Raw genomic sequence first — 14,712 nt, forward strand, 5'->3', positions numbered from 1 at the left:
GCAAACAACGCCAGATAAAAAAAAAACTTGAATAGTAATTTCAAACATATACTTATATATATAAAGACATCATCTATTACTGCAAACGGTTTTCATTCGCCCCGAAGAAAAGTTGCTCTGTGAAAAAGTAGATATTTTAAAAATACCCAGTTCGCAGAAAGATGTCAGTGAGAAAAATGGTGAAAGAAGACTAAATATTTCTTGGACAACCGAAAGACTACACCGCTTTCACGAGAAAGTACCACACTAACATTAAACTAAGTTAACCCAGCAAATTACTTATAATTGTGTTTAAAAGAAATCACTTTCTCATTTTCATTTGCAGTGAGGTTTTGAAATTGAAAACTCGATTTAAAAATCATTGCTTCAAGTTCTTTCAACGCTTAAAACTTGGCATTTTTATATTAAGAGCTTTGCTTTTAGCTCTATCATTTTCTCCTTTAAGGACGAAACTCTGAAACGAGTTCAATAATCTCCTCACGCTAAGCAGATTTCCTTCAACATGTAATAGAAATCTTCTGAAAGCATCTAGAAACGAAAAAAAAACCTATAGATGAACATAACACGGAAATGAATATTTGATACAAAGCTTAGCAAACACCATCAAAAATCTTCGGTAGATCAATTGAAATTCTTTCAAAATAAATGGACACTCTCCTGAAGTGTAAAAGTGTAACTTGTGAGTGCCCTAAACTATAGTTTGCATTGAAGACACAAGTAATAACGAGTGGAACAAGCGAAATATATTCCAGACAAAAACATATACTAATATATACACACGGCATAAAGATATCTTTTGCGCATCAACAAATCTGTTCAAAAACGACGAGGAACTACGGAGGTGATGATTACTAGTAGATGTCTACATTCGAGAGGCAAGCCAAATAATTGCGGTAAGAGAGCCCCCCGCGGTTATGTCACGCAATATAGATTCATATACATCGAACTTATTTAGAAAAAAAATGTTCCCGACAACAATAAGCCGAAGTTTCTTTCTTCGTGATATTGTAAGAACTAAAGAGAATGGCTTAAGTATCGCAACTTGTTTCTGGAGTATTGATCATCTTTCTTCACAATCTTTGTCGGCATTTTGCCATTTCTACCTGAAACTCTTTCTCAAAGAAAGAAATCCATCGTATGGAAGGACAATCAAAAAGATGATAAACTTTCAACATATTCTACACACTCTATATAAACGATGATAGTACTGAGCTAACTATAAACAGGATTTTACACTTGGCTTAATAAAAATTAAAAAAGACAAAAAGTCGAAAACTCGATAGATACAGGCACACATATTATGCTCCGTACCATATTGCCAGAGTAAGGAAAACATCGAATCATACTGTTTCCATCTGTCGATAATGCGAAATATCATGTCTTAAAAATGATTCAGTACGCACTGAGTGCAAAACTGAGACCAGCTGTTTTGAATTGTTATCAAATTAACGATCCAACCCCAGAAATTCGTCAAAATGAAACAGCCATACTCAGTTTGCGTACGTATGTTGACGCAACACTCAGTTGAAACAACGAATATATACATAGGATCTATTACCCATCTAAGAAAATTTTGTTTATGCAATCTTCGAGACAGTTCAACGAAAAATCAGCAGCATAGTGCATCGGTACATACGCATCCTTCTACGGCTCAATTAAAGAATATCAATGAAAGGGCTGTTTGAAACTGGTTCAGCTGAAATGTTCGCATACAGTTTGGGTTCTATTTCTAACGATACGCAACGTTGAATTTTTATTACATCGGCCTTTTGATGCCATCTGGTGTACGAAAGTAGAGTAGCAAGGTTAAAATTGCAGGAATACCGAACTGGCGACGGAAACTACATATGTTTGGACTTAAAGAGTCGTAATTACGATCGTAATTGGTTTTTTGTGTTTGGATGATAGCCATTGTGAAGAATATCTCGAGAGAACGGATCATTTCATCGACGTAGGTCGATCACGTTCCGGAATCAGACGAATAGTTCGTTGAAAGAAAATGGACAAACCTCTAAAGCGGACCCTATACCAATGCAGGGGTCAACTGCAGGGATGCCCTTCGCTTCTGGATCTTCAGGAAGAAGAGCGCAAGTGTCGGTTAAGTAAACAAAGTCAGTAGGATTTAGATTTTTGCTTTTTCTTGTCGTAAACATAATGTAAACAATAGATTAACTTAACATGTCGTCACAGGAAATGTAACACTGTTAATAAACGTCGGTATAATTACTCTCATTCTACGCTTACCGATGTCAACATTATCTATACAAACAATTGCGGTTTCAATTCAACGTGTCCTTGTATTGCGTGACCGTACAACAGCATAGCTCAACAGTCGCTGAACTTACGTCAAACGGAATGCCAGCTACGCAATCCTGCAGGCTTGGCCGCTCTAACATTGCGTCTGGAATTTCACGAGTACATACCATCTTTTCCAGCTGATACTTAACAAAAAAGTTCCCACACGTCATGAACTGGTAAATGTCGCACACACAATGCGCAAACGACCATGAAAGGTCCACACACTAGCAAAATACCAATCGTCGAGTAAAAGAATTAGGAAATAGTTCAAGATAACTACTCGTCATCATTCTTCTGCATATCTATTCTATAGGAAATCTATTCCAAGATTCCAAGTTGCTGCACCTTCAACAAAGAATCCAATAATATTTTATTAGTGAGACAGTGTTGGTAGTCGAAAACATCAATAAAGTCTAAACATGACATTAACGGCGTAGGGGGTGGGTGGGTTGCAATCTGAATCACTTGCGTGAAGCCGTGAAAATCATTTGAGATTTTTGAACTTTTAGCAAGGGCTTATAGAAAGCCATCATGTCTGCATGTCCAGACATCCAAAATTTTTGCAGTGTGGGAGTTCCTTTATATGAAGGACACTCAAAAATTTAGCTTCTTACTTGAACGTTACGAGGTATATTGAACACCATGACTTTAGGTGCAACGAATTTTCAAATACATGAACAGGTCCTTTTGACATGATGCCGTTAAGAGAAGTTTACTAGTTTAGCTTTCGTGAGTTATCACACAGCGAGCATAGAATTACATCCGCAACTTCTAAAATCAGAGTTTTTTCTACGACACCAAAAACAGCGCGACTTCTAAAATCAGAGTTTTTTGTCATCCGCAACTTCTAAAATCAGAGTTTTTTCTACGACACCAAAAACAGCGCGTTTCACGTCTATGAGAAGGGAGGAAACCTTGAAATAGTTGCACTTTTGTATGAAACAACATGGGTGGGTCGGATTACTTAAAGATGAATGTCCTTCCTTAGCATGTGTAATCTTTAATGGAGCCAGATTAAAATAAGTTCCCATATCTGCTGTGGAAAAGTTACTTATACGCACAGGCCAACACGCGTGATGTAAAATATATCTCACGTGATAAACGATCATGTATTGCGAAAGCATATAGCTTCAAAAGTATTCGCACGCTGCACAAACTGAACGTTTATATGCCCTTCAAACTTTTCAAAAACCTCCTATGAAGGGCAGGTTCGACTTACTGGCGATTCCACACTCACGCGTCGCCCCCCCCGTCTTGTTGTCCATATGTCGTTAAAGGTGGATTCTTTATTTAAGTGCCACAGATTAATACTAAATGATTGCTATCTTTTAAATTCCCGAAAATGTTTCCGCTTTGCGACGGGCATGCAGCCATCAGCAAGGGTATATAAACGACGAGGTCAAACACGTTAACATAATTTGCACAGACTCAAGCAAGAGGGAGCACACACTCAATCAATCATATTTACGATTTCAAAAGAGAAACGCGAACTATGAGAGCGCTGTTTTTGTTCCTTTTCGTATCCATGGCCGCAGTTGACGCGTTCTTCATAAAAGATAAACGAAAGAGTCAATCCAATCCCCTGCAGCCTCACGGAGTACCAGCACGCAAGACCCACAAGTCAATCCTAAAATACGTTGTTCAGTTGTACACGGAAATCATGAAACACGAGAAGAAAATAAATCTACAATGCATCTTTCCCAGTAAGTAAGCTGCATTCTCTCATAAACGCTAACGCAATCGCATGCCCGTTGTTTTCATTTACTCTAAAATCTAGCAATTCGTAATGTAGTACAACAAAGTCGGCCAATGGTTTTCAAAGCTCTACATGCTCGGAGCACATAACAAACCGGATTTCTCTTCTCAGTAACGACACATCTTGCGTTTTTCAAGCACCAAAATGCAATGCATTGCGTCGAGAAATGCGATTCCATTGTTCAGATTTTCAAAGTATCAAACGCCTGCGTTAAGCCCGGAATACTCAATTGAGAGCTCTCTCGGAAAAGGCGCGTCGTTTATGCAAATTATTTTACGATTGCGCGCACTTGAAGTGCGCGTCAATAATCTACATTTTGGAAGAGAATTTCTGCGTATACAACACTTTTAGCAAATGGCATCAAGACTCGTTTAATTCTGTTTACGCAGGCCAGTGATTGTGACGATAGAAAGATCGAAGGACAAAACGATCTATAGCAACCGTATCCGCTATTTAGTCTTAGTTATAAGAAGTTAAGAACCATTTCACTCGCGTAGATCAATATTAAAAGATCGACATCTAGGGGCCGGTCAATGAAGTGCAATACACTACAGTCAATCTCTAGGGGAGTGGGGACACAAGCAACATATACGATTCCCTTTTCACAAAAATTTTTTCAATCATTCACAACACCGCAAGCTTCTCAATCGATTAGAACTCGATCTCAAAAACTCTCCAAAGTTTATCGGACTTGCTGTCTTGCGATAAGTAGCTTTTCAGCATATATGGACATGTCAAATATATCATTTTAAAATGGGAGACCACTTAGAGATAATCTCAACACCCAAGCATGTTTTCCTCGAAGGGTGGAGCGGCGTTGACAATGTACTAATGATTGTTTTTTGTCTCCATCTCTCGCCATCAACGTATCACATTTTGTTTGGACGGCAGGCTTAAATCAACAAGATAGTGCCTTGTAAGTAAAATTCATTTGTCAAGTCAATTAATTTTGCCGTAGGTAGCGATTGAAGTCGATCCGTATTCAATGTATTATCTGATTAACAAATGATGTTTACAAAACCACATCAGCGCTCTGCGTTCTGGTCGCAATAATCTATCGTCTCAACTGTGTGGTAAACTGCACGAATTGCAAGGGTTGACCACATGATACTGCCACGAGCACGGTCAAATTCAAAGTTCCATGTCAACCATTTCTAAATACGTAATTCAAAATCTTTTCCACGTTTAATGGAGACAGGGGCTTGTTGTTGACTATAAGTGGACATACTTCTCACAGTTCACGACGGCGACAAGCTATCGACTCTTTTACAAACATTTGCAAAGATTTTACGTTCAGGAAAAATCCAGATTTTGTTGATTTTGGAAGAAGTGCACTGTTCAAGGAAATCCTGTTTGTTCAGTCAAAATAATTCGCCCCTTCCCGCGTTCTTGATATGCCACTGCCTCGCATTAGAACAACCTAGACGTGTGAACTTACTAATGAGAGTTCATATATTTAAAATCATTTGTATTTGGAACATTCCTGCCGACTGGCGGAAGACATCTGTAAATATTTGTCAACCGAATAAAAGAAGAAGGAAAAAGAAAAATGTTCTGAACAAAAAACTGAATCCGCAAAAATTTGATTCGCAGAAAGTTTTTGATAGATGATAGATAAACCCAACTTGATTACTAGGAAGAAAAGTTTTGCTTGATAGTCAGAGAAACACGTGTGCATTAAACTACTTCATCTTTCAGGTATAGAATCAATAATATATTATCCCTAGTGAATCTTTAAAGACGGGTTCTTATATAATTGCGTCGAATCGCGTCGTTGTTCCCTGTGTTCTTATTGAGTCGTCTATATCTCTGTCGCAGATACATATATAGGGCTCTGTCCAATCAGATTGCGCGATAGAAACCAATAAAATGACTGAAACGACTAGAGCGTGGATGTGGCAAATAGCCATAAGAAAAGCATATAAATAGATTTAGTATATAGAGTGAAGTTGGTTACTTGGTTTGTACTACCGCAACAAACGCAGCCATGAATACAGTTCTTACGTCAAGGGTAGTTTGGTAACTTATCTAAATACAAAATGCCCGCCGTATTTGACAAGGCTAAGACGTATTTACAACAAGATTTGCGACTGATGAATTCTGACATGTCAAGTAAAGACATGAAAGACGTCAGCATCTGGAGTATTTTTAGATGCCCTACACGAGGATAAAGTATGGTGAGGTCACAAACACGGTAGGGCATCGGCCGTTTAGCAATAGAAATGTGAGATTGGAGAGATAACTTTTCTAAGTAAACTGCAGTTAATCCTAGGTATATGAATAAAATACGTGGTGTTTTACGAAATATAAGGATTTTCACTCGTACACATTGAAAATTGATGTGTGCCATACAATCAAGAGCCGTATAAACTTTGGTATATTATACAATATTCCCGTTCTAATAAAAACATTTCACCATGTAATCTTTATAATAAATGCACGAACCATTCCTTGCAATCATTTACGGTATGTAATTATGCAATGAAGGTGCGCATCAATGACGCATGATCTAAATCGCCAACTGATAGTTTCAAAGGCAACTAACTTCGAAAACTTTTCTTCAATGTGTAGAAATAATGATGAAGAAGAGGTCCATCAAACTCATCTTCAAAAACAACAGTTTCAAAGGAGCGGAAAAGGGTTCCAAGTGGATGGAGGACGAGTTGCGACTTTTCATGATGAAGACGGCGAAGAGACACGTGACAATGTCTACCAAACTGTATTTGGTGAAGATTTTCGACTTGTACAGTCAAAGGAAGATTAACGTGTTCAAGTTTTCGACGAAGGAGTTCGGATGGAAAACGTTGAATATTTCAGGTAAAAAGAGAGACAGAACAATCAAGTCATGGTGCATGCGCAAAGTACAACTTCACTTAACAAGTCCCCTTCCTTGGGAAGTATAGCTACAATTTCGCTAGTTTAACTTAAGTAGTACAACCTTCCTCTGATTAACTTAAGAAGTACAACTTCACTGCGATTTACATAGGAAGCACAATTTCACTGTGGTCTTTTTAAAAAGTACGGCGCTACTGCAAAATATTTATATCAAGTTATTCACTGCAGCATAACTTCGTTGTACAACCTTCCTCTGGTTTACTTAGGAAGCACAACTTCCCTCCGATATACTAAGGAAGTACGACTTAACTGCAATCCACGTAGGCAGTACAATTTCACTGTGGTTTATTTACAGGAACTACAACTTCACTGCAGTTTAATTACGTAGACTATAGTACAACTTCCCTACGAGTTACTCGAGAGCTGGAACTTCACTAGCCGTTTACGTAAGTAGTACAATATCCCTGGGGTTTATTTGGGTTGAGTAATTTCACCACAGTTCGCTTGAGAATCTTAACTTCAACGTGGTTTGCATTCCAAGAGCAGTGCCGCATGAACTAAAGAAATGATTTTAGCTTGCCGTTCATATAGTTCCACATTTTAAGTCAAGGAGGTCAACAATCGACCTCATATTGGGAAAGACAATTTTCAAACAATTTCCTTTATAGATTGGAGAAGAAACCATCCGCAGAAAGATAGTCGTGGTCGTGTCGGAATTCGAATTACCATTTCCCTCGGAAAGAGAGAGCTGAACATAAGTGAGACAGCATTTCGAAAGATGGAAAAAAAGTACCCGCCGTATTTTATCGAGTTCTATAAAGAAGTGAACGACGCGGTTCGCCAAGAGGAAAAAAGCGACAAACTGCAAGCATGGCAGAGGAAAAGAAACATGCCCGATGAGTTGAACCGAGCGGATGATGATTATTATATCCCATTTCATAGGTACACCTTAAGTCGGAGTCTAGATTGAGACGATCATTGACGTAGCTACATCTTTCTTGACGATTGACACATCATAAGAGCCTGATAACATCGTCTCAAACTGAAAACTTTCTCATGTCTGTCTATATTTTATCAAGTTCTGTTGATCTACTTATACTTATCCAACATGTTATTTTTATACGTAGAGCGCTGTGATATACCGCTATATGATGTTGTATATAGGTTGAGTACTGAGAGAGGTTTGGGATGGGGGTGCTCTCATTCCAGCTCTATAAAAAGACCGCCTTCCTCCATTCAACAGTTTCGATAGCGAAGGCGACGCAGTGTACACGTGAAAACACGAAGAATATCAATTTTAAAATTGAGAAAATTCTTAACAAGTGCTTAACGAATATTTTGGACTTCATATGTGTAAAAATAAATTTCTGTCAATTTCTCATCAAAATAAATATAATCATTTTAATGGACGTGCTGTGTTCCTTTGAAGTTTTCATAAAAACTGGACTGAAGTTGCGGGCTGACAACGTTACTGGAAACTAATGTTATTAACGCGCCGATTGCGATACTGGAAACTAAAGTTATGAACGCAATGACTACGTTACTGAAAACTAATGTTATGAACGCAATGACTACGTTACTGCAAACTAATGTTATTAACGGGCTTGGCTATGTTACCGCGGGAACAAACTTTATGAAGGGACAGGCTTGTTACTGGGAACTAATGTTATGAACAAACACTTACAGTTGTACAACTTTGACATATTGCTCGGTGAACGCGTTTCTGAACGCTTCGTTTTCCATGATTCGGTCTCTTATTGAGTCGTGATGGGAACTGGTTTGAACTCGTGTCACGTTGGGAGGTTCTCTTGAATAGAAAAAAATTGTTTGTCCACAAGAATAAGTTCAAACGCCGACCTTTTAGTGCGTCGAATGAATTAAGTATAGATAGAAATACACGTCAAAATACACTAACTTAATGTCTGTTTTCTTCTTCATGATGTCCAACAAAATATCTTTGAATTCGGAAGTGGAAGAACTCTCACCAAGTAAAACTGACATACAGATGCTGAAAAATGAGACGAGTCTGAACTGAATATTTATCAAGTAGTATAAAGAAGACGAGACGTAAAAAGCAATTTGAGTCGTAGAGTTACGAAACTCGACCTTATACTTTTCTCCTTTTCTTTCACATCTTTTCTTATACATTTATTCATCAACGCATGCACGTAACTTTCAATTAACTGGTAATCCATTTCGAGCAAAGACTCTACAGGGGGGATAACATGAGTAAATGACTATTGTCAGTGAAACACGAGTAAATGACCATTGTCAGTGGGGAGGAAACACGAGTAAATGACCATTGTCAGTGGGGAGGAAACACGAGTAAATGACCATCGACAATTGGGGGATAACATGAGTAACTAACCATCGCCAGCGGGGGGGGGGGAGAATAACATGAGTAAATGACTATTGTCAGTGAGGGGGGAGGAAACACGAGTAAATGACCATCGCCACTTGGGGGATAATGTGAGAAAATGACCATTGTCAGTAGAGAACATTTAAAACTTAAAAAATACTTTTGTTTAACTTGAAAAATCAAATTTAGTATCCATGTTTTAAGGATTTAATTGCCCCAAGCCAACAACTCGACAAAACTTTTTTCATCGCTCTTACTTTGACAAAGGGGAGATGTTTCGACGATGCATTTTGGATCCGCCAGACTTTCTCTCACCTGTTGATAAGAATCGATGAATTAGTCAAGCAATATATCATTAGTGATGGTACAAAAGACTGGCACTAGAAATACCATAGTCAAGACATTTATACACAAGAGTATATGTCGATGTAATATAATTAATTGACCAATTAACACACATATGGTAAACGGGAGAAAGGTGTTGAATATTTATAAAACCTTAAAGTATTTACTCATTTATTTAACATTGCTATTTATACAGAAGGAAAATCGCAACAGCTTGCGCCTTTTAAGGCGATCGCTGAAAATCTCATGTAAAAACATAAAATCGTTATATAGAAAACACAACAGCACTCGGCAGATCAAGACACGTGTTACAAAACAAACAAATGCACTTCCCAAGTTCTAGGGTCCCCTGCATCATAAGTATTTTGCAGAGCTTGTTTGTAGTGTTTAAGAAGCTCGGGTTTAAGGGTGAGTTCCTTGCTGGGGGGTTGTATTACGGAATATTCCGCAGTGTAGTTGACCTGTTTATAAAAGCAGAGATTTTACAAAATTTCGTGGATTGGGTCTTGACGTGGAATGGATCCGAGAATGTCGACCTGGTCTATCGATCTGCATGCTCAATTTTCACTATTTGTTTTTCAGGTTTTTTAATTCCTCAAGCAGAAATACTCTAAAAATCCCAGCACTCACATCTCTTCCAAATTTCCAAGGCGTAGATTCCTCAAAAATCGGATCACAATTCGATTTGAATAGCTGATGGTTATCATCGAGTTAAGAAAAATCGATTTCAAGAAACTCTAAGTTTGTATAAACGAATTGTACCGTGCCCGAACTAGCCAAAATTGTGATCATACGCTTCGATCGTTCATTTTGTCGACTCCCTCGACTTTACAGTTCTCGATAATCGCAATAGATCGAGGTAAAGTGGGAAAGCATACAATTTATGTACAAGCACAAGTCATCGTGATAAAGATACGAGAGTTGTTTGGATGACATTTCCACATTTCAACAATTGTCGTATTCGTGCTTGGGAGACGCCAGACACAAAGGAGTAAACAATGGTATCACTGAGCAGACCTTGCATGTCCTAAAAATCAACAGTATTAAGGACTGAGGATGATTTTTGATTACATGATGTATACATGTTTGTAGATGTAGATCGTTCAGGTTAGTAGAGTTCTGAAAAGAATGTCGATGTTGACTGACGTTTCTACAACCATAGCGGTAGTCATCTTCGAAGTCACTTGACTTTCTAACCTGGACGATCTACATCTACAAACATGTAACGATACTCCCGGGTTCAAACCATTCACTTTATTACTTGATCTATACTGTCTTAGGCTGCGCCCTACGGGCTCGGTCTGTACAAAAAGACCTCGGTCCGTTATTTCTCCGTAAAGACCTCAAGCTCGGTTATTAAGGGCTTAATAATTCAAGCAAGAGTCATCAATAATTGAACACACACTCACGAAAAAATGACATAAGATAAAGTCGTTTATGCTCTTACCATACCTTGGCCACGGTGTTGAGCTGCGAAGGCAAGCAACAGAGAAAGAGGACGTCCGCAGTTTTGCAAACCTTTCAAAATAGCATAAAAAAACTATTAAACACGAGAAAAATAATATGGATAAAAAATGGAGTTCAGTTTACCAGGGCATTATCAAAGCAACAACATATGCCTTCATTCTGGAATTTTTCCAAGCCCTCGGGACATCTAGTTGAAATGTACAAATCAGATGGCTTTATGACACCTAGAAAATAACAATATAAACATATATGTACATACATATACATTTAAGAAATAAAAACCGAGGAGACCTTTGGGTTGATTTGCAAATTCTCTTTTATTTGATTGATTTGATTGGTTGAGCTGAGATCGGTGTGCACGGGCTAATGCAAATACGGCTATTGACCAATCACCACACGCGTTTTATTGTTTTTATTTTAGAGTGTTTTATGATTATACACCCAACATTTCATTTACTACGTGATCTATTTAACAAATACATTACGTTCAACACTTCTTTATTCAGTTATACATACACAGTATGACATCATTTGTGATAAAAACAAAAAAGGCTTCCCCAAGCTGCAGGAGCGAGTCATACAAATGGCGTCATGAATTTTCAAATAAATCATTTGCGCATGCGCAGTCGACTTGACTAGATGCCAAAGTTCATGGTCATGACAACGACCAACTGCATCTACTAGAACCGATTTTGAAGTAAATAGCATGCTTAGTAAGATTTTAATAGAGAAATCATCTGCGCATGCGCTCGAGCATGCGCAGTTCACTCGACCAATTGTTCGTAGTCATGGCAACGACTTACTATGTGTACTTGCCCTACATTTGTGGCAATTAGCTCAATTAGTCACAAATTATCAAAGAAATCATCTGGGCATGCGCAGCAGTGACTTTAATAATACCACAACTTTCGTAAGGCTTTGAATTTATGTATATATATATAAAGCTAAAACTTCATATAGTAGATGTCAACTAGCAGTGGAAGCTGGGTGCGATATAGTATGCAGTGGCTTAGGGGCCCAGACTTCGGTCGCGACCGCACTCTCCCTGCGTACCCCGAGCAAAGCCTATCGCAGGTGATCTCGGGGTCTGATGGGCGGAAACTTGCTATTGCATCTCCCAAGTAGGATAGCGTGGAGGGGCCGAAATCTCCTACCGAAACGTTAACATGCGGCGTTCTAGTGCCTTACGCTTAAGAAGGTATCGGGAAGCATGGCCCGAAAACGGGGTTTTTTGCTTTCGAATTTCATCTTTTTGTTCTTACTGGAGTTGTTCTCGTGAAAATAGTACATCCAAGGATGCTACAAAGGTTCAAAAAACTTCTGCCTTTTTGACTTATAATTTAAACCAACTTTAAGCGTGTTTATACGTTTTTTACTTGCTACGTTTTACAATGTAACTTTCTCATAACTCTTTCGTGATGAACGACAGCTTCCTTATACAATGTAACTCTCTCATCATGAACGAAAGCCCACATGGGCTTCATGGGAAAAGGGGATTATATACTTTTTTAATACTACTTTTTACAAAGATAACATTCAATAAGCCAAGCCATTTGTATCGGCTAAATTGAGCCTTTATGTCATAAAATTTTAATTCATTTTAGATAATAATTTCTATTTTCATGATTCAATCCAGAAAGTAACTTCACTTCTCAAGTAATTTTGTGATTAAACAGTACACTTTTCGCATTCAAAGGACTTCTTTTGATCGCAAGAGACAGCCGTCCAGTTTATTACGTAAATGCATATCGTATGCCTTTCGTTCTAAGAAACCACCCTACCAAAGAATATCCAGATCCGATGTTAGCTGCAGATCCGAGCGAAGAAAATTGCAAGTCATAGAATTTTTTTTAACTGTTGTATGATATTTATGATGATATTTATGATTCGATATTTATGATTCGATTCGATCATGAGATTCCAGATGAGATTCATCACTGCATTTAAATACAATTAACACATATTCATAATAAGACAATGTTTTATGTTATCATTTAGCGTCGTGATTAATAACTACAGTTTAAAATTCCATTTTACGTATATAACTTGTAAATGAATCTGAAAAGCCAGTTTTAGAGAGATTTCATCCATCAATAATAATAATGATTAGTGATTATAAGACAGCAAGACCAACACGTAATAAAAATAAAAGTTCAAAAATTTGTATGACTTGATTTTTTGCGCTTTATGCAGCCGGAATCCGTCCTGGATATTCTCAAGTCACGCCGTAAACGCCGTAACAATCCTAACAAAAAAGTCATTAGCGTGACAATATGCCAGTATTCAAGCTTTCCTTCGATCGTTATGCTTTTTTCTAACTCAAGATGGTTAAAATTTACTGTTATGCCTTCTAACTTTATAAATAATCGTCCTGAACAGCTAAAGAATCATATTCACAAATGCCCCAAAACTCAAAAGCATCTCCTAACCATTTTATTGCCACTATTCTACATAAACAATACTATGTCCGATTATTTGATTCTCCGAATTTTGCAATTTGATCTCGTATTTTAGACACGTGTGTCCACTGTCGGAAAGGTGGATTGCTTGAGTTCTTAACATTTTCATATAAATCCGAAAAAATTGATGCAGGCAGAGCCACTTGAGGCAGTAGCAAGACCAAGAAAACAAGCTATAATAGCACCACACGTACACTCTAAACATTGTAAAGCTAAACTCATGCAATTAGACATGACTATTTATGTTAGGAGTAAAGTATGGCAACTTTTAGAGGTGTGCGAACCGTTTCTCTAGGCGGTTAAAAAACTGTACATACCAAGAAAATCTGTTTATCAGGCAACAATCTATTCAAAGTATTAAAATGATTACATACCAAGATCTAACAAAATGACCGCTAACTGTTTTCCAAGTCGGCCAAAACCAACGATACCGATCTTTAGATCATTTTTGCCATCTCGAGTTACCATGTACTCATTCTAAACAATATAAAAATGCAAATTATACATGGAACAAATTGAAATACACAGCAATACTTACAGTCGGCTTATCTGCAATGGCTTTGTTTACTTGTTTTAATATCGACACAAAATACACACTAAATAGAACATACATAAACTATCATAGGAGATAATGATGACTTTAAAATAAAAACGAAATGTTTCATACAGTTTGTTTTGTTTATGGCTTGTAAATTGAATTTGAGTAGACAAGATATATTTTCGTTAGACTTTCATACGAAACAATAAGCAAAGGAAAGTAATTACTATCGTGAAACAAAAAATATAACTTACGCCTGCGAACATGCCGAGCAAAGAGAAGCCAAGTTCCTCTGTCGAAGTTGAAAATAATGCCGCCTTAAAAAAGCAATATTTAGCAAACACAAACACGAATTACATACGTCGTGTGGCAAAGGTGTATTTCCTGACCTCTCGTCATCTTCAAAGACAGAATCAAAGCTTAAAGACGGCAAATTAGAGTGATATCGCCTAAATTCATTATCACAGTGGATCATTATCCTTCAGCCATATTGAATATTTAAACTATCCGCCACAATAGGTTGTCATGACGACAAGATGAGGATGACGAAGACGAAACGAACTTTTCAATGAACTTTTCCTTCTTGAGCGCACACTTTTGACATGATTTCTTACCACAAGAAAAGTGAACGATTTTTCAGCAGTCGTATGCGCCT

The 14,712-nt window shown here is 37.7% G+C and overlaps 2 protein-coding genes across 4 annotated transcripts; one reads left to right on the plus strand and one right to left on the minus strand.

Moving 5' to 3' along the window:
* Window positions 1–32: 32 nt before the first annotated feature.
* On the minus strand, window positions 33–14,633 carry LOC124453696 (NADP-dependent oxidoreductase domain-containing protein 1-like). Of its 3 annotated transcripts, XM_047004529.1 has the most exons (13): window positions 14,447–14,631; window positions 14,312–14,374; window positions 14,058–14,115; window positions 13,894–13,996; window positions 11,184–11,284; window positions 11,046–11,111; window positions 10,510–10,620; window positions 10,224–10,286; window positions 9,506–9,563; window positions 8,996–9,098; window positions 8,805–8,897; window positions 8,574–8,696; window positions 2,122–2,643 (listed from the first exon to the last, which is right to left on the minus strand). In XM_047004529.1, the coding sequence occupies exons 1-13, from the start codon at window positions 14,530–14,532 to the stop codon at window positions 2,601–2,603; spliced, it is 1,071 nt and encodes a 356-aa protein (XP_046860485.1). In that variant the 5' UTR covers window positions 14,533–14,631; the 3' UTR covers window positions 2,122–2,600. The 3 variants fall into 3 exon arrangements, with proteins under 3 accessions (XP_046860484.1, XP_046860485.1, XP_046860483.1); XM_047004528.1 differs by lacking the exon at window positions 2,122–2,643 and adding an exon at window positions 33–528 and having other exon boundaries at window positions 14,312–14,633; XM_047004527.1 differs by having other exon boundaries at window positions 14,312–14,632.
* On the plus strand, window positions 3,583–8,298 carry LOC124453701. Its single transcript, XM_047004535.1, has 3 exons — window positions 3,583–4,001; window positions 6,626–6,871; window positions 7,558–8,298. Exons 1-3 carry the CDS (start codon window positions 3,791–3,793, stop codon window positions 7,857–7,859), a joined length of 759 nt encoding a protein of 252 aa, XP_046860491.1. The 5' UTR covers window positions 3,583–3,790; the 3' UTR covers window positions 7,860–8,298.
* Window positions 14,634–14,712: the final 79 nt, after the last annotated feature.

Source organism: Xenia sp. Carnegie-2017, unplaced genomic scaffold (genome assembly GCF_021976095.1).
Source record: "Xenia sp. Carnegie-2017 unplaced genomic scaffold, XeniaSp_v1 HiC_scaffold_25, whole genome shotgun sequence".
Taxonomy (NCBI): domain Eukaryota; kingdom Metazoa; phylum Cnidaria; class Anthozoa; order Malacalcyonacea; family Xeniidae; genus Xenia; species Xenia sp. Carnegie-2017.